General features: G+C 40.2%; 1 protein-coding gene across 1 annotated transcript; it reads left to right on the top strand.

Moving 5' to 3' along the window:
• Positions 1–4,742: 4,742 nt before the first annotated feature.
• Positions 4,743–9,036, top strand: LOC111949868 (mediator of RNA polymerase II transcription subunit 29). The gene is made up of 4 exons (XM_023967205.2): positions 4,743–4,968; positions 6,620–6,678; positions 6,779–6,863; positions 7,063–9,036. Exons 1-4 carry the CDS (start codon positions 4,762–4,764, stop codon positions 7,288–7,290), a joined length of 579 nt encoding a protein of 192 aa, XP_023822973.2. The 5' UTR covers positions 4,743–4,761; the 3' UTR covers positions 7,291–9,036.
• The last annotated feature ends 10,256 nt before the right edge of the window (positions 9,037–19,292 follow it).

Raw genomic sequence — 19,292 nt, 5'->3', positions numbered from 1 at the left:
GTGGGAGTGTCATAATACCCATAACACCTAGCGGTCAAACAGGAAAACGGTTCCAATCTTTTTTCCACCATTCATTTTTCCTATAGGGGATTTTAGAAACAATTAAAATAAGAACTGTGTTTCATGTAGGCTACTTCCGGCGCCGACAGAGATGGCTGCCTCGCTTCGCGTTCCTAGGAAACTGCAGTATTTTGTTTTTTTATGTGTTATTTTTTACATTGTTACCCCAGGAAATCTGAGGTTTTATTACATACAGTCAGGAGGAACTATTGGATATCTTGCCTATGCCGTTCGGCCATCACTCATTCATATATTTTTATGTACATATTCTTATTTACATTTACATTTAAGTCATTTAGCAGACGCTCTTATCCAGAGCGACTTACAAATTGGTGCATTCACCTTATGATATCCAGTGGAACAACCACTTTACAATAGTGCATCTAACTCTTTTAAGGGGGGGGGGGGGGTTAGAAGGATTACTTTATCCTATCCTAGGTATTCCTTAAAGAGGTGGGGTTATTCATTGTTGTGAAATTGTTAGGTTAGATACTTGTTAGATATTACTGCATGGTCAGAACTAGATGCACAAGCATTTCAATACACTCACATTAACATCTGCTAACCATGTGTATGTGACAAATAAGATTTGATTTGATTTAACCATGGCATGATGTTTTGATAACCATTTAAATCTCTTTCAGACACGGTGACTTATCAATATATTCAGCTCTATTTACTCAGATTCGAAAATGCTAATTAGCATCAAAGTAGACATCATGCAAGACTGCAAATCCCTGCAAGCTCCTGCACGTCATCTCTAGCTGACACCTTTACTAACAGGTATTGTGTCAATTTAAAACTTGCCCAAAACAGTTCACAGAATTGTCAATTTAAATACACTACTGTTCATAAAGTTTGGGGTCACTTAGAAATGTCCTTGTCTTTTGAAAGATAAGCTTTTTTTTGTCCATTAAAATAACATCAAATTGATCAGAAATACAGTGTAGGCATTGTTAATGTTGTAAATTAATATTGTAGCTGGAAACAACTGATTTCTTTATGGAATATGGCTCTCTCGGGATATATTGTCGGAATCGGTTCAGCAAACGGGCTTCTCCATGCATCGCGCCGACAGAGATAAACACCTTTCTGGGAAAAGGAAGGGTGGGGTGTATGCTTTATGATTAACAACTCATGGTGTATTCATAACAACATACAGGAACTCAAGTCCCCACCCGATCTAGAATTCCTTACAATCAAGTGCCGGCCATTTTACCTACCAAGAGAATTCTCATCAGTTATAGTCATAGCTGTGTACATTCCCCCTCAAGCAGACACCAAGACCGCCATCAAGGAACCTCACTGGACTATATGCAAACTGGAAACCATACATCCTGAGGGTGCATTTATTGTAGCTGGGGATTAACAAAGCAAATTTGAGAACAAGTCTACCTAAATTCTTCCAGCATATTGATTGCGCTACGCCCATGCTCAAAACCCTCAACCACTGCTACTCTAACTTCCGCAATGCATACAAAGCCCTCCCTTTGGCAAATCCGACCACGACGCCATCTTGCTCCTTCCGTCTTATAGGCAGAAACTCAAACAGGATGTACCAGTGACGAGAACCATTCAACACTGACCATGCTTCAAGATTGTTTTGATCATGCGGACTGGAATATGTTCCGGTCAGCCTCAGAGAACAACATCGACCTATACGCTGACTCGGTGAGTGCGTTTATAAAGAAGTGCATTGGAGATGTTGTACCCACTGTGACTATTAAAACCTACCCTAACCAGAAACCATGGATGGATAGCGGAATTCGCACAGAACTGAAAGCGCGATCCACCGCAATTAACCATGGAAAGAGGTCTGGGAATATGTCAGAATATACACAGTGTAGCTATTTCCTCCGCAAGGCAATCATCAAGCGAAATGCCAGTACAGGGACAAGGTGGAGTTGCAATTCAACGGCTCAGACATGAGACATATGTGGCAGAGTCTAAAGGAAATCACGGACTACAAAAAGAAAACCAGCCACGTCACGGACACTGACGTCACGCTTCCAGACAAACTAAACACCTTCTTTGGCCGCTTTGAGGATAATTGTGTCACCGTCGCGGCCCGCTAACAAGGACTGTGCCCCCTCCTTCTCTGTGGCTGACGTATGTAAAACATTTAAACGTGTTAACCCTCGCAAGGCTGCTGGCCCAAAGCATGTGCAGACCAGCTGGCTGGTGTGCTTACGGACATATTCAAATCGCTCCCTATCCCAGTCTGTTGTCCCCACATGCTTCAATATGGCTACCATTGTTCCTGTACCCAAGAAGGCAAAGATAATTGAACTAAATGACTACCGCCCCGTAGCACTCACTTCTGTCATCATGAAGTGCTTTGAGAGATAGTCAAGGATCATGTCACCTCCACCGTACCAGCCACCCTAGACCCACTTCAGTTTGCATACCGCCCCAATAGGTCCACAGACAACGCAATCGCCATCACACTGCTACCATCCAGAAGGCGAGGTCAGTACACGTGCATCAAAGCTAGGACCGTGAGACTGAAAAACAGCTTCTATCTCAAGGCCATCAGACTGCTAAACAGCAATCACTAACTCAGAGAGGCTGCTGCCTACATTGAGACCCAATCACTGGTCACTTTAATAAATGGGTCACGTCATACAATGCACTCTAAATAATGCCACTTGAATAATGTTTACATATCTTACATTACTCATATCACATGTATATACTGTATTTTATACCATCTATTGCACCTTGCCTATGCTGCTCTGCCATTGCTCATCCATATACTTACATGTACATATTCTCATTCACCCCTTTAAATTTGTGTGTATTAGGTAGTTGTTGGGGAATTGTTAGATTACTTGTTAGATATTACTGCACTGTTGGAACTAGAAGCACAAGCATTTCGCTACACTCGCATTAACATCTACTTACCATGTGTATGTGACAAATACAATTGGATTTGGAATATCTACATAGGTGTACAGAAGGCCAGTATCCTGGAGTCGCGTCTCAACGTCAACCGTGAAGAGTGGTGTCTTGCGGGTACTATTTAATGAAGCTGCCAGTTGACTTGTGAGGCATCTGTTTCTCAAACTCAACACTAATGTTCTTGTCCTCTTGCTCAGTTGTGCACCGGGGCCTCCCACTCCTCTTTCTATTCTGGTTAGGGCCAGTTTGCGCTGTTCTGTGAAGGGAGTAGTACGCAGCGTTGTACGAGTTCTTCAGTTTCTTGGCAATTTCTTGCATGGAATAGCCTTCATTTCTCAGAACAAGAATAGTCTGACGAGTTACAGAAGAAAGTTCTTTGTTTCTGGACATTTTGAGCCTGTAATCGAACCCACAAATGCTGATGCTCCAGATACTCAATTAGTCTAAAGAAGGCCAGTTTTATTGCTGCTTTAATCAGCACAACAGCTGTCATAACATAATTGCAAAAGGGTTTTCTAATGGTCAATTAGCCTTTTAGCCTGCTAAACTTGGATTAGCTAACACAACATGCCATTGGAACACAGGAGTGATGGTTGCTGATAATGGGCCTCTGTACGCCTATGTAGATATTCCATAAAAATCTGCCGTTTCCAGCTACAATAGTCATTCACAACATTAACAATGTCTACACTGTATTTCTGATCAATTAGATGTTATTTTAATGCACACAAAAAATCACTTTTCGTTCAAAAACAAGAACATTTCTAAGTGACCCCAAACTTTTGAACAGTAGTGTACATTTAGACAATTTATTCATTACTACATTTACCTGGCATTAGATAGTTAATCCAGAGATTCTTACCTTTGCCTCGATTCAGCATTCTCATCCAGATTATCATGGCATCTGTAGTTCTTTATGATAGCCATATTAGCATTTCATTTGTTGGGGGTAAATACAGGCAAGTATATTGATAAATCACCTTGTCCAATAGAGATTTACAGTTATCAAAACGTCACGCCAGGGTAAACCATCACGAAACACAGCACTTATTTTAAGTGTTTCTAATATCCCATATGGAAAAAAATGAATGGTGGAAAAACAATTAGAACCATTTCCCAGTTTGACTGCTGGGTTTTATGGGTATTATGACTCATACTGTTACTGTATTTGGTTAACAAAAAATGGGATGACTTATTTGCTACATAATGCTTAGGGTAAGAGTGTACTGACATAAGTTTGACATCCAGGCAACTTTGAGAAAAAAAACACTTTATATCTGAGTTGGTCACACACTGGTGACACCTGCTCTTACCTCCTATTTTTAAAGACGTGTATTTTCATTGTTAGAGCAGCTACTTGAGTATCTGGTCACTACAATGCATAAGCTGTGATATGTTTTTCACTGTAGCAAATATATTTAGTCCTAAAACCAGGAAATAAGTTATCTGGTTTGTTCAGCCAACCATATGAGAAAAATGAATGGCGAAAGAATATGGTTTTGGAATAAACACTGAAAATAAGGTTTGAGGTTAACACAGGTTTAGGAGATCTTATACGCTTTGTTCTATGAGATAATATGACCTTTGTGAATTATGAAGCCTTTGCAATTTGTGTTTTATTATTACACAAATTCTTCTAAATTCACAATGTAAAGTTAGCTGATGATAATATCATAGAGCAAAACGTATAACATATCCCAAGCCGTGTTTACCACAGACCTTATTTTCGGCGTTTATCCCAAAACCCTACAAAAACGCCATTCATTTTTCACCCCACCCAGTAGGTGGTGGCAACAAACCATGAAAGAATGTAGTCCCCTGCAAAACTTCCCCGAAGAAGAAGTTCACAAAAAAATGGCTGCACAGCAACAACCCGGTGGACCGATTCCCCAAGTTGGAATGCAGCAAGCTGCTACACTTCAACAACAGCAGTTGAGTCAACAGCAAGATTTCGACCCTGTTCATCGATTCAAAATGCTTATTCCACAATTAAAAGAGAGCCTCCAGGTACTCCACGTTTTGTTTACATGAGCTGGTAACAATGGCCGGTCAGTCTGGTCTCTTCACTGCCACACAGAGGGGAAAAGGCGAATTTTCGACCAACCTTTACTTGGCGTTCCTTCCAGTAATCCAACAATGTGTACGCTGCCATCTGTCTATTTCAAATATTCTCATTGATTGAGACGGGTGAGTGTCATTCAACCAGTAGTTAAATTGGGAGGTGAGGTGGGGGGCGTCTTTTAGTTCGGGGGCACTCAGCCAAGGTTGTAGCCAGCTGACTAGCTCTAGAACTCTAGCCTTAACCAGCGTTAGAGTTCTCAATCAATCCGGCATATAACAGCTGGATCAATGAACTACAATACTGACGCACTGCTGTAACGTTACTAATCCTGTTTGTGATACGGGTTTGGAAACCTTTTGGAACTTTAACATTCACATTAGTGAGAAAAAAATCTTGCAAATACATAAGGTAAACTTACTGTAGGCAGTTTAGCAAAGTTGTGCCCGGCAGAATGTGACAACACTGGGTGAACAAAGGTAAGAAACATCCTCCCCAGTTAAACTCCCGGTGATGAGAGGAGGAAGTGTAGTCGGTGTTGAAAATAAAATTGCCGGGTGTAAACAGAAAGCAACTTTGCTAAACTACGTACAGTAAGTATCTGTTGTATTTTTACAATTATTTATTGCTTATATGAAAGTTAAATTCCAAATATTTCCAAATCTCTATCGCATGTGAGGTGTAGGCCGGGCCCTATAGGCCTATGTGAGTTTAGAGAGTTTCGGCGCTCCGTCAGCGGTCGTTGCATTGCCCCTTAGCTAATCATAACGGAAATTAAATGACTCCAAATGCATCAATTGGTGTAATGAGAAGGGCTAGTAGTTCACCTGTGTAATGACTGGGCATGCATGTTTTCCCCCCTGTGCCACTCGCAATTTGAAAGCGCCCAGAGGAGGAGTATTTTCTCCCATAGAATGCGACAAGCTTGGATAGGTAAACTATTATACTATGGGGTTGTTGACTGAGGAAATATTAAATGTGGACAATTTTCCATTATATCATTCAAAATTAGCATTACCAAAGGTGCCGGTGCCGGTGCCACACCTGGCTCTAATTTGGATCATAGGGGAAGGGTTTGGGACTCAGCCCAATTCAACCCATTCAAGATTTCTGAGTCGCACTCATGACATGCATAACACCCACCTGTCTCAAGAAGATTTGAAGTAGACGAGATGGCAGCGTACACATTGTCGGATTACCTAATGGAGCAAAAAAATTGATTTAATTTAATAACAGAGAATTTTCTAAGTTCAAATGAACCATCTGCAACTAGCCAATGCGTTGTCTTCCATGTTGGGAATTGAGGACGTATAGACAAGTTGTTTGAAAATTCTCTGTGCTACGCTTTACACTACCTAAATAATAACGCCCATCAGCCTGCTGGAACAGTAGTAATGGTCAGACTAGGCAATATTTTTAATGCTTACCCTTTTTAGTTGAACTGCAAATAGTGGTCAGAGACAGTGAGTATGGTGATAATGCTTTTTAATGCAATATAATATGTATGCATAGTAACAAAATATTGTATTTACCTATGTACAGGGTTGCAAAATGTAGCTACACCAAATATAGGATAACTAAGCATTATTTTCTGTCTAGAATGTCATGAAGATTGCCTCTTTAAATTTGGGACATAATACATCAATTGACAATGGCATGTAAGTACCCTTTTCCCCCCTAACTCTCAATGGTACATACACAGCCTATAAGTGTGTATTTTCTGGACCTGGAGATGCACAACTTTCCTTTGTGTTTCAGAAAGAGCAGTGATGCCAGTGTACAGCGGTTTGACAAGAGTCTGGAAGAGTTTTATGCCCTATGTGATCAGCTGGAACTCTGCTTAGTGAGTCACACACACAACCTGCTTGTATTTCCATGCTCCAGTGAAATAGTTCACCACCTCCTGTTACTACACATGTCTTCTTTCTATTTGGCTTTTAGACTGCCAAGCATCATTCACCATAACATATAGTTTATGAATCGATAAAGCTGGCAGCCTGGTCATCCTCTCACTATTACTCCTCTGTTGTTTCCCCCCATAGCGGCTTGCCTACGAGTGCTTATCCCAGAGCATTGACAGTGCCAAGCACTCTCCTAACCTGGTCCCAACAGCCACCAAGCCTGACACCGTACAGACAGAGTCCCTGTCCTACTCACAGTACCTCAGCATGATCAAGTCGCAGATCTCCTGCGCCAAAGACATTCATAACGCTCTATTGGAGTGCTCCAAGAAAATCGCAGGAAAGGGCCAGCCACCAGGAGTCCTGTAGAAATGGGCATTTCATTATATTATTATTTTTCTAAAGTTATTTGTATTTTTTGTTGTTGTAATGATTGATAAAGACATACAAAGTTGATTTAACTGTTTAACGGATGCCCCTCTTCACTTTTCTTCCCCCCCAAAATCTGAAAAGTAGCAAAAATAATGTCCTCGAGCATCACGTAATGAGATTTACAACTTCCTCAGATTATGGAAAACCAACTGTGCCTCAGATCCGGCCAGTCATAATTTCAACAACGCTATCCCACTTTTGACACCAATGGGGTCTTGACGACGTCACTAGGTGTTGAACTAAGGTTGCTATAGTATTTTTACAAGCCAATGCCCTTTTTTTATTTCGCTCGCTCGCTTCACAAAAATAAAATCTGTTAAACACTTAAAGCTGCAATGCCCAGTGGTGAAACAGTGATGTTCGTTTGCGATATTACGACAACGAAGTTACTGACAGACGTTTTCTTCCCCTCGACATCATTGCATGCGTGACAGAAAAGCACATAATTAATACTGCCATTGTTTTTAACCATGCTGCTCCATGCTCCTGAGCTTGGCCACAAAATTAAATAAGAGGTGGGACATCTGTGGCACCGTTTCCCGCTACTGTAACCAAAATGATCAAATTCTCGTTAATTTCTCTGTCTTGATTCAGAATGGTGCTTTGCCAGAATGTGGACCGTTTGTCAGCATGCTAGGCTAGCCAATGCTATAGGAGCCCATTGGATTCCATGAAAAAATAACTGTTAGCGTTGGGGGGAATTCAACAACACAACAAAAGTGTTGTTGAATCGAATGGGTTGCTGTATCATTAGCTAACCTAGCATGCTGACAAAGGGCTGTTTAATTAAAAACTCAGTATTTCGATCTTTTCGATTCATCATTTCGGGATGATTAGGAGTACAGCGAAAAATTTCATCTCTGGCTCGAAGTACGTTTTCCAAGCAATTTTTTGGCAATTTTATTTGTCACATTCACATGGTTAGCAGATGTTAATGCGAGTGTAGCGAAATGCTTGCGCTTCTAGTTCCGACAGTGCAGTAATATCTAACAATTTGCCAACAACTACCTAATACACACAAATGTAAAGCAGTGAATGAGAATATGTACATGGAAGTATATGGATGAGCGACATAGGCAAGGTGCAATAGATAGTATAAAATGCAGTATATACGTGATATGAGTAAGATATGTAAACATTATTAAAGTGGCATTATTTAGAGTGCATGTTATAAAGTGACCCATTTATTAAAGTGGCCAGTGATTGGGTCTCAATGTAGGCAGCAGCCTCTCTGAGTTAGTGATAGAAGCTGTTTTTCAGTTTCTCGGTCCTAGCTTTGATGCACCTGTACTGACCTCGCCTTCTGGATGGTAGCGGTGTGAACAGGCAGTGGCTCGGGTGGTTGATGGCCTTGATGATCTTTTTGGCCATATACTGTGCCGGGCTCTGGTGGTCCACATTCTGGCACAGCACTGTTCCGAATTCAAGAGAGAAATGAACAAGTCTGATCATTTTGACTACCGCTGCTGTGAGTTCAGCTTTAATCAAGTTTGTATGCCCCAAGGTGTAAATATTATTTTGTTTTGTCACATTACCTAATATGACCACCAGAGAAGTGACCGAGTCATGTGTTGGGAATTCTGTACCAAAGCTGTCCAAAACCAGCTACTATTCAACCAAACTGCAAAACCTCTGTGTGGCAGAGTAGCTTTGTCTTAATTATAATAAACCTTTTTTACTCACTTTAATTTCTCTTACTTTTACATACATTTTCTATATACACACACACACACACAGTCCATTTGGAAAGTATTCAGACCCATTCACTTTTTCCACATTTTGTTACGTTACAGCCTTTTTCTAGAATTGATTAAATAGTGTTTTTTTTCAGTCAATCTACATAGAATATCCTATGACAAAGCAAAAACAGGTTTACTCATTTTTGCAAATTTATTTAAAAAAATAAACAAGTATTGAGATCCTTGTTGAAGCATATTTGGCAGCGATTACAGCCTAGAGTTTTCTTGGGTATGAAAGCAACAAGCTTGGCACACCAGTATTTGGAGAGTTTTTCCCATTCTTCTCTGCAAATCCTTTCAAGCTTTGTCAGGTTGGATGGGAGCGTCGCTGCATAGCTTTTTTCAGGTCTCTCCAGAGGTGTTCTATTTGTTCAAGTCCGGGCACTGGGCCACTCAAGGACATTCAGAGACTGTCCCGAAGCCACTCCTGCGTTGTCTTCGCTGTGTGCTTAGGGTCGTTGTCCTGTTAGGTGAACCTTTGCCACAGTCTGAGGTCCTGAGCACTCTGGAGCAGGTTTTCATCTCTCTACTTTACTCTGTTCATCTTTCCCTTGATCCTGACAGGTCTCCCAGTCCCTGCTGCTGAAAAATATCCCCCCCAGCATGATGCTGCCACCACCATGTTTCACTGTAGGGATGGTGCCAGGTTTCCTCCAAACAAGACACTTGGCATTCAGGCCAAAGAGTTCAATCTTGGTTTCATCAGACCAGAGAGTCTTGTTTCTCATGGTCTGGGAGACCTTTAGTTGCCTTTTGGCGAACTACAAGCGGGCTGTCATGTGGGAAACCAGATGGGATGGCGTGTCGCTGCAGAATGCTGTGGTAGCCATGCTGGGTAAGTGTGCCTTGAATTCTAAATTAATCACTGACAGTGTCACCAACAAAACACCATCACACGTCCTCCATGCTTCACGGAACCAGACATGCAGAGATCATCATCCGTTCACGTACTCTGCGTCTCACAAAGACACAGCGGTTGGAACCAAAAATCTAAAATTTGGACTCATCAGACCAAAGGACAGATTCCACCGCTCTGATGTCCATTGCTTGTGTTTCTTGGCCCAAGCAGGTCTCTTCTTCTTATTGGTGTCCTTTAGTACTTGTTTCTTTGCAGCAATTCGACCATGAATGCCTGATTCACGCAGTATCCTCTGAACAGTTAATGTTGATGTCTGTTACTTGAACTCTGATGCATTTATTTCGGCTGCAATCTGTGGTGCAGTTAACTAATGAAATTATCCTCTGCAGCAGAGGTAACTCTGGGTCTTCCTTTCCTGTGGCGGTCCTCATGAGAGCCAGTTTCATCATAGCGCTTAGATGGTTTTGCGACTGCGCTTGAAGAAAGTTCTTGAAATTCTCCGGATTAACTGACCTTCATGTCTTAAAGTAATGATGAACTGTCATTTCGCTTTGCTTATTGAGCTGTTCTTGCCATAATATAGACTTGGTCTTGTTGTGGAAATTCTTACAGAGGGACACTCAAAGTCAATCTTAAATGAATCATTGTTTATTGTCAGCGCGCTGGAGAGGTTCCAACAAACTTAATGCACCATAGTCTGTCAGAAGCTCTAATGGGGCAGTCCCGTTTGTTCTCTTTATATACTGCAGACAAGTCATATTTGCATGTTTTTTTCTTATTCATCATTAACATTTGCTTCATTCATGTGACTAACCAGTACTGGGTCATGTATGTGACAGACCAATACCTCATGAGGCTTCTTCTCTAAGCTGAGACGTTGAAACGGATATATATTAAAACAGGGGTCTGGGCGTACTGCTAAATTGCTAAAAGACAGATATTAAAATTGCTGAGGTTTAGTAACAGAAGTCAGAACGACCACCGAGAACTTGTCTTTTACGTATACAGCAACACCACCACCCTTAGATTTACGATCTGTATGAAAAACATTGTAACCATTTATGCCAATATTTTTGTTTGTAATAGATTTTTTTGAGCCAGGTTTCAGAAAGCATAAATGGTTAGCAGTTTTTATCCATACATTCACAAAATCAAGCTTCGGAAGAAGTCTTCTTACATTCATATGCAGAAACTTCAGGCCACTCTGACTACTTAATTCAGCAGGGGTAAGAATGTCAGGACCTGGATTAGATTGCACATTTCCAGACAGTAAAAGCAGCAAGATAATGGCAAGTCTAGATCGGGGGTTACAACATTTGGATTTACAGACAGCACTTGAACGACAATCCATAGTCACCAGAGTCTTTAATGCCACATATTTGAGGAGATGTGTAAAGTCCAGAGAGACAGCCCTGACATGTAAGCGCAAGAGTCCGATTTCTCCCATGTTGTTTGGGAGAAATGTGCATAGTTCTCACATGTATTTACAAAGCAAGCGTGTGGTTTCTCACAAAACTCGAGGGAGAAACAGTCATATATCTTCATTCACAGAGCAACGGGCTCTAAAAGTATCACCAAAATTGTCGAAGCCAAGGGTAGACAACAGCAAAATGAACAACAGCAACATGTTTGTTTATTGCCCGAAGAATCACTATTCAAATAGTCCAACAGCAGATTAATAAAAAGTCAGCGATGTAGGCAAGCAAAGCTGCGGGGGGAGAGAGAGTGGCGAGGGCACCTGTACCAGACTGGGAGAGACAGATCCAGGCAGCCGGGGTGCAGTGCAGCAGGTGAAGAAAGCATTAGATTTGAGCTTCTATCAAAAGGAGGTTCTATCAAAGTACATCATTATAATAAAACATAAAGGTTATACTTCTAGTAACTACATCATTATAATGAATCCTAATGAAGCTAAAATCTACAATCAAAAGGTTATAATCAGCGGGAGTGAGTATCAAAAATACACACACATAAGGGATCTGTAAATTCAGGTGAATAAATCTCAACCATTGTTTCTCTATCTCTGACCACAATAGGGTTGCATTGACCTATGTTTTTCACTAAGTGCGACATCAACTGGGACGTCAAAATAAAAAACCTTGTTTAACAATTCTGCTAAGAACTTCAAAAAGTTGGTGCTGGCTCTTCAGCTCAGTGTTCCACATAATGGAAACAGATTACCTTACCCTCAACTTGTTCAACTTGTTCAACGAAAACAACCTTCAATCATTACTCATCATCTGTAATCTACAGGGAGACATGGGAGCTCATCCAGAGTTGGCAGCTCATTTTAGTTTCATCATCGTCTGGAGGAGCAGAAAACATGATAGCTGCTGAAATCTTACCAGCCATGGAGGCACAGATTGCCTTACAGCATGTTAATTACACAATTAAGCAAACTAAACAAAAAACACATGCTGCAGCCCATCCCAATTTGGGATCTCCAACTTCCAAACAAGGATTCCAACTAAGTTGCAAGCGCCCACTCTGTTTTTTGGGGAAGGACTCTTAGCAACAGGGGCCTAGTGGTTAGAGCGTTGGGTCAGTAACCGAAAGGTTGGTGGATCGAATCCCCAAGCTGACAAGGTAAAAATATGTTGTTCTGCCCCTGAACAAGGCAGAACAACATATTAGGAACCCACTGTTCCTAGGCCGTCATTGTAAATAAGAATTTGTTCTTAACTGACTTGCCTAGTTAAAAAAAAATGTTAAATAAAAAAAATAAAATTTAAACAGTGGCAAGATCCGTCACATTAGAAGAGTGATCTGGGACAAAAGTACAACATTCATCGCCAATGATTGCACAAGTGCCCCCTTGACCTGCAGAGCCAATTTACGTAATTCTTTTAGCATTTCCTATTTTCTCTACGTCTCTAGAGATCTCCTAAATTTGGTCTAGGGCACATGCATATTGACTTTCACAGGGAAGAGAGAGAGAGCACGTATTATAACAATTTGACGCCAACCTTGATTGGGGCAAGGTTAGACCAATTTACAATCTAGTGGCTCTCCTCACACTTTAGGTGCATAGCTCTGTCTCTAGAAGCCTCGCTTTTCCAAATCATAATTATAACTGTTGATTTAAATTATCCAACCCAAATGTAGAATGACAGTCTTTAGTGCTTCACATTGGTTCTATAACTTTCATTTAAGACCCTCAACTTAGCACACACCATTTATTGTCAGAATGTACATTTCCATTGACATACAATACATTCATCTTATATTTCTAGTGTTAACTTCTTGCAACTATAGGGGGTGCTGTTCCGCATTAGCATATTTGTGTCTCCAAATTAAACTGCCTCGTGCTAAATTCTTGATCGTACAATATGCATATTATTGTTATTATTGGATAGAAAACACCTTCTAGTTTCTATAGAAGTTGGAATTTGTCTCTGAGTGGTACAGAACAATTTCTACAGCACTTTTCATGCAGGTTCAGATTTCAGAAATTTTTACCTCTGATCTGGGGTCTGTTTTTAAGGCGACAGTGAATGCTATGAAGAAACCGACACTGCCTACGTCTTCTCTGGGGTTCTGTACGTCATCACGTTTCAATGGAATCGATGGGACATTCACAGCCATTATAAAAGACCAAAATGTATAGAGACCGCCCTTTCTCGTCGTGCGCCTGAAGCGTGAAGGACATCGGACCTGCCTCGTTCCAAATCGTTTTCTAACCACGAATATTTCTCCGGTCATGTTTTCAGTTGTTATAGTTGTTAAAAACATCATAATGTAGTTAATTTGAACCGTTTTATAGCAATTTATATTCGTTTAGTGCGATTTTGAGGAATTTTCTTTGTTGTGCACTCTGAAAGTTTGGACACGTTTTGGGGTGTCGGTCGTTGGTGGTGGACATTTCGAAGGACAGAGGACATCTATCGACCAAAAGACGTTTATAACATAGAAAGGATACATTGCCAGAGAATCTGATGGAAGAACAGCTCAAAGTAAGCAATATTTAATATGATAAATCGTGTTTCTGTCGAAATATTTTAAACGCATATTTCGCCATTTTGTTTGGTATAGCTTCACTTGGCGAACCCTGTATTGAAAAGTAAGGATAATTTTAAAATGTAAATCAGCGGTTGCATTAAGAACTAATTTGTCTTTCGATTGCTGTCAACCCTGTATTTTTTAGTCAAGTATATGATTAGCTTTCAATTAAACTAGATCACTCTGATAGATGACGTCAGACATATTGAGGCTTGATTTCCTAGTATTTTTATTGTGTAACCACGGTTTTGTATGGCTAAATATGCACCTTTTCGAACAAACTGTATATGTATATTGTAAAATGATGTTACAGGAGTGTCATCGGAAGAATTCTGAGAAGGTTAGTGAAAAAATTAATAATTTTGGCGGTGATTACGTTATAGCGTCTTTGGCTGGAATCGATGCTCTGGTAACGTTTGCACATGTGGTATGCTAACTTATCGATTTATTGTGTTTTCGCTGAAAAACGCTTAGAAAATCTGAAATATGGTCTGAAATCACAAGAACTGGGTCTTTCCATTGCTATGCTTTGTCTATTTTTATGAAATGTTTTATGATGAGTAAATTGGTCATACACGTTGCTCTATCTAGTAATTCTAGTCGATTTGTGATGGTGGGTGCATTGTAAACTGTGATTTCTACCTGAAATATGCACTTTTTTCTAACAAAAACTATCCTATACCATGAATATGTTATCAGACTGTCATCTGAAGAGGTTTTTTCTTGGTTAGTGGATATCATATCTTAGTTGAGCCGAATTGGTGATAGCACCTGAAGGAGTAAGAAACTGATGGAGTTAGAATAGTGGTGTATTTTGCTAACGTGTTTAGCTAATAGATTTACATATTTTGTCTTCCCTGTAAAACATTTTAAAAATCTGAAATGGTGGCTTTATTCACAAGATCTGTATCTTTCATCTGGTGGTCCTTGGACTTGTGATTTAATGATATTTAGATGCTACTATCTACTTGTGAAGCTATGCTAGCTATGCTAATCAGTGTGTGGGGGGGTGGGGGGTGCTCCCGGACCCGGGGTAGAGGCTCGTTAGAGGTTAACTATTCTCTTGGTAATGACAGATTGGTATCTCAAAGCATTTTTTGTCTAAATGACCTATACATTTCGCAGTGTGCAGACCTCCAAAATCAACTTGATACCCCAAATAAACAATTTTGGACACGGTTGACCACCCCCCTCCCTTACGGCACTCATCCGTTTCTTCATGTTCTTCTTCATATAGTGTTTCAGTTCATCCTCCCAATGGCACGTTCAAAGTGGATGGCCCTTGATAATGTCTCACCTGAGCCGCCACTGTCCGTGTCCATTTTCACACCAGCAGCATGAGAGATGTTTGGATGGGATCTCTCGCCATGCTCACTCCACGTGGACTCAGCTCACACTCCTGAGAGAAAAGGCATGAGAGAAAATGGAGTTGATAGCTTCGACTGGATTCTGGGTACAGGTTGCTGGCTCTGACTCAGATCTCACGGTAGAAGTGGTAAAGGACCATACTGAACGACATTTTAGCCATTGCTTCAGCCAGTTAGGGGTGTTGAGGTTCACACTGTTCATGGTCAAATTATCCCTTCCATGCATCTAGACAAATCTGTGGTCACCTTCGCCATAACCTCGAGAGAGGACAGATCAGAACAATAGTTTAGTTTAGGGCATTTCTGATTCAGGAAATCCAGACAAATGATTTACTGATTGACAAATTATTACTACTACCAATATTCTTAATGCAGATTTCTAAAACAGAGTTACAGTTCAGGGAGTTAGAGGGCTAATTCTTAGGGAGATATCCTGTCACGACTTCTGCCGAAGTTGTTGCCTCTCCTTGTTCGGGCAGTGTTCGGCGGTTGACGTCACCGGTCTTCTAGCCATCATTGATCCATTTTTCATTTTCCATTGGTTTTGTCTTGTCTTCCTACACACCTGGTTTCAATCCCATTCATTACCTGTTGTGTATTTAACCCTCTGTTTCTCCTCATCTCTTTGTCAGAGATTGTTTTTATGTCAGTGTTGTATACATGTCTGTATAGGTGTGCGACGGGTCCTCGTACCCACTTTTGTATTTGATGTACATTTAGTGTTTGTAGTATGTTTAGTGGACTGCTATTAAAGTGACTCCATTACACTCCATTTGACTCTCCTGCGCCTGACTTTCCTGCCACCTATACACACGACTCTGACATATCCCGACCATCCAGCACACCCAATCTGGTGAGATTTGTTATTGAAGCAGGACAAAAACAAAGAAAAGAAAACAACAGCAATAAACATATGTCACTCGAGGTGGGGAAAACTTCAATTCATTTGGAGTAGCTGTCAATCATTACCAACATATTTTTTTCCTTTTACATCATGATTGCGTCCACAATAACAATAACACTGCCTGTTAAATCGAAAATAAACCAATTAGAATAACAAATCAAATTAGAATTGCACTCTTGATAACTCCATAAGGAAATAATTGTATCCTTGTATCCTACAAGGTAATGGTAATGGTAAAATAGACTAAAGACAGGTGTCCCTCATTCAGGGGCAGCGCTCTCTCTCTGTCTTCTCGTGGGCCGAATCACACATGGGACTATTGATAAATTATAAACTTCTTCTAATTATTAGTGTTTACATAGCCCATTTAAATCTCACCCAATGTCGCCAGTCTTTCTAGTGAGGGTGGTTAGGCCTCACTAGGAAGTCAGAACAGAGGTCAGAGGTCAGTCAGCCCTATTAAGTGAGTGTTTGTTTTCCTGTCCCTCAAACATTATTTAAAGATATTTCAAACATTTAGTGTATCAGGTTTACATTGGGTTTTCCACTACATTTCTTCTAATCAAGATAATTTACATGTGTGCACCCACAACTCTGACAATAGAAACTTCAGAAAATGTCATTTTTGTACAGCATCCTAAAACCCAAATAAAAAGACCCCACACAAGAAATCAAACAGAGTATTAACCACTAACACATTGTCATTAAAAGGTGGGTTGTGTGTGGATGCTGGCGTGTATATAGTAAATATTGTAGGGTAAAAACTAATAAAATGGCCAGGCCTTACTGAATTTGGGAGCTCCCTTACCAGCTGGATCTGAGTGCCTTTAACTGCTCTCCCAAGGCACTTGCCTTAGGAAGCCTTTCAAAGGGAGAGATACAGAATCATTGATTAAAAAAAATGTAAACTTGGTAGCGGACATTCCATCAGTTGTATAGGGAATTATACTTCAGACACATTGAATAGGCGCCTTCTAAAGTAAACAATCCCAGTGCCCCTCTCTTGTAATCATTGTCATTTTGATCTGTTGCATTGACATACAATTCTGTACAAACTGTACCTAATTTCCCCACTGTCTCTCTTAGAGCCTGTTTGAGTTCAGTGTTTACTGGCGGCTATCTATTGTTTCACAAGAAGGTTATCTCCAACCCAAACAACAGATGACTTTAAACATGAAAGCAGTGGACCAGGCCTGTAAGAGTGAGTTGCCTCTAATTTAATATCAGTCCCAAAGCTCAATCTTCTTCAAATTACTCAAATATTGCATTATTAGAATGCTATCTGAAAGCCAATTACTATTCACTTTGTTACGTTCACTAGTCTCCATATCAATTTCCTTCAACTAGGCCTCCCTTCTTCCCAATAGGAAAACCTTCCCAATCTACTACTACTAATACACACGGATCACTCTCAAACAACATTCCGCTTTTCCCCCTATTGCAATGTTTAAAACAAAACAAACATCCTCCATATTGGAAGGCCTTGTTTTCATTTTAGTCTACCCTAACAATGTTACTCTTAATATTTATTTCAAGTTTCTATGGAATTATTCACTTTCTGCTTCGCACTAATTAAATGTATATTATTTTAAGATTCATATGTAGTGCCGAAAGGGGAGAGATAAACAGTTATTATAATGTCACGCCCTGACCTTAGAGAGCCTTTTTATGTCTCTATTTGGTTTGGTCAGGGTGTGATTTGGGGTGGGCATTCTATGTTTTGTTTTCTATGATTTTGTGTTTCTATGTTTTGGCCGGGTATGGTTCTCAATCAGGGACAGCTGTCTATCGTTGTCTCTGATTGGGAACCATACTTAGGTAGCTCTTTTTTCCCTCCTTTCGTTGTGGGTAGTTGTCTTTGTTTGTGGCACTATAGCCCTTAAGCTTCACGGTCGTTTTTGTATTGTTTATTGTTTTTGTTGGCGTCATTCCAAAATAAAAGTAATATACGCTTACCACGCTGCACCTTTGTCCGCTTCTTCCAGCATCGGCCGTGACATATAACTGGGCTAGCCCTGCCTATCAGTCCACTTTCATTGGAATGTTCTATCCATAAGGTTTCTGGCACCTGAGACAAAACAGACTGGGAGGCAGTGTCAGACGAGTGGTTCAATTTGCCTGCTTACTCATTGTTTTAATATCTCATTGTTTGGGATATCAATGAAAACTCCATTGGGAGTACAATAAATTGTAGCCATAAGTTTAGTTAACAGAAAATCATGTTCAACGTTCATTTGTACTATTTATCGTTTTATTATTGTTATACCTTTATTTCAACAAGGAACACAGACTGAGACCAAGGTCTCTTTTACAGCTGGGCCCTGCGTATACATGTTTGCACATACAGTTTAGGTACACTGATTAAGAAAATAAACAAGACAAACAAAATGATCACAGATAACAGAAAAAAAAATACAGCAGCAGATTACATTTACACATAGGTTATTCCCCTAACAGCACAAGAACTTGCATCTGAAACAGTTACAAGCAATACAAAAATAAAAATCCTATTGGTTAGTGGAAAGTCAAGTCCCGTACAATGTTTTAACCTTATCATACCTCACATTATCCATAAAGGGACCACTCTGAACATTTCTCAGAATACTATTTACACCACTTACGTACGTCTACGTGTGGGTGTGCAAGTTGTATAATATTATAATTCTTCATATTGTTACTTCATCAGATCTCCAGTAACCCATTATTCTCAATATTATGTTACTTTATCTCTAGTAACCCAATATACACTTGTGTTACATCACAAATTCCTCCTCAACCCCAGTGTTCTATTCATACAGGGATTTGAATATTCCCTCTAGTGTTCTGTTTATCAGTATATTCGGGAATTGTACTTACTCCTTTCATATCTCCACTTACATAATAACGTTATACCATCAAACTCCACTGATGATTCACGTTATCCTCATGTAATCGAAAGTCATGTTAACCTTAGAGACATGTTATCCTCGTTACTAATGAGACATGTTATCATGTTATCCTCGTCACTAACAAGACATGTTATCCTCTGAGACATGTTACGTAGGAGATTTCGGAGACATTTCTGAGACATC

Source organism: Salvelinus sp. IW2-2015, linkage group LG22 (genome assembly GCF_002910315.2).
Source record: "Salvelinus sp. IW2-2015 linkage group LG22, ASM291031v2, whole genome shotgun sequence".
NCBI classification, from domain to species: domain Eukaryota; kingdom Metazoa; phylum Chordata; class Actinopteri; order Salmoniformes; family Salmonidae; genus Salvelinus; species Salvelinus sp. IW2-2015.
The sequence above is the reverse complement of the archived record's forward strand: the minus strand, read 5'-3'. Positions and strand labels throughout refer to the sequence as shown.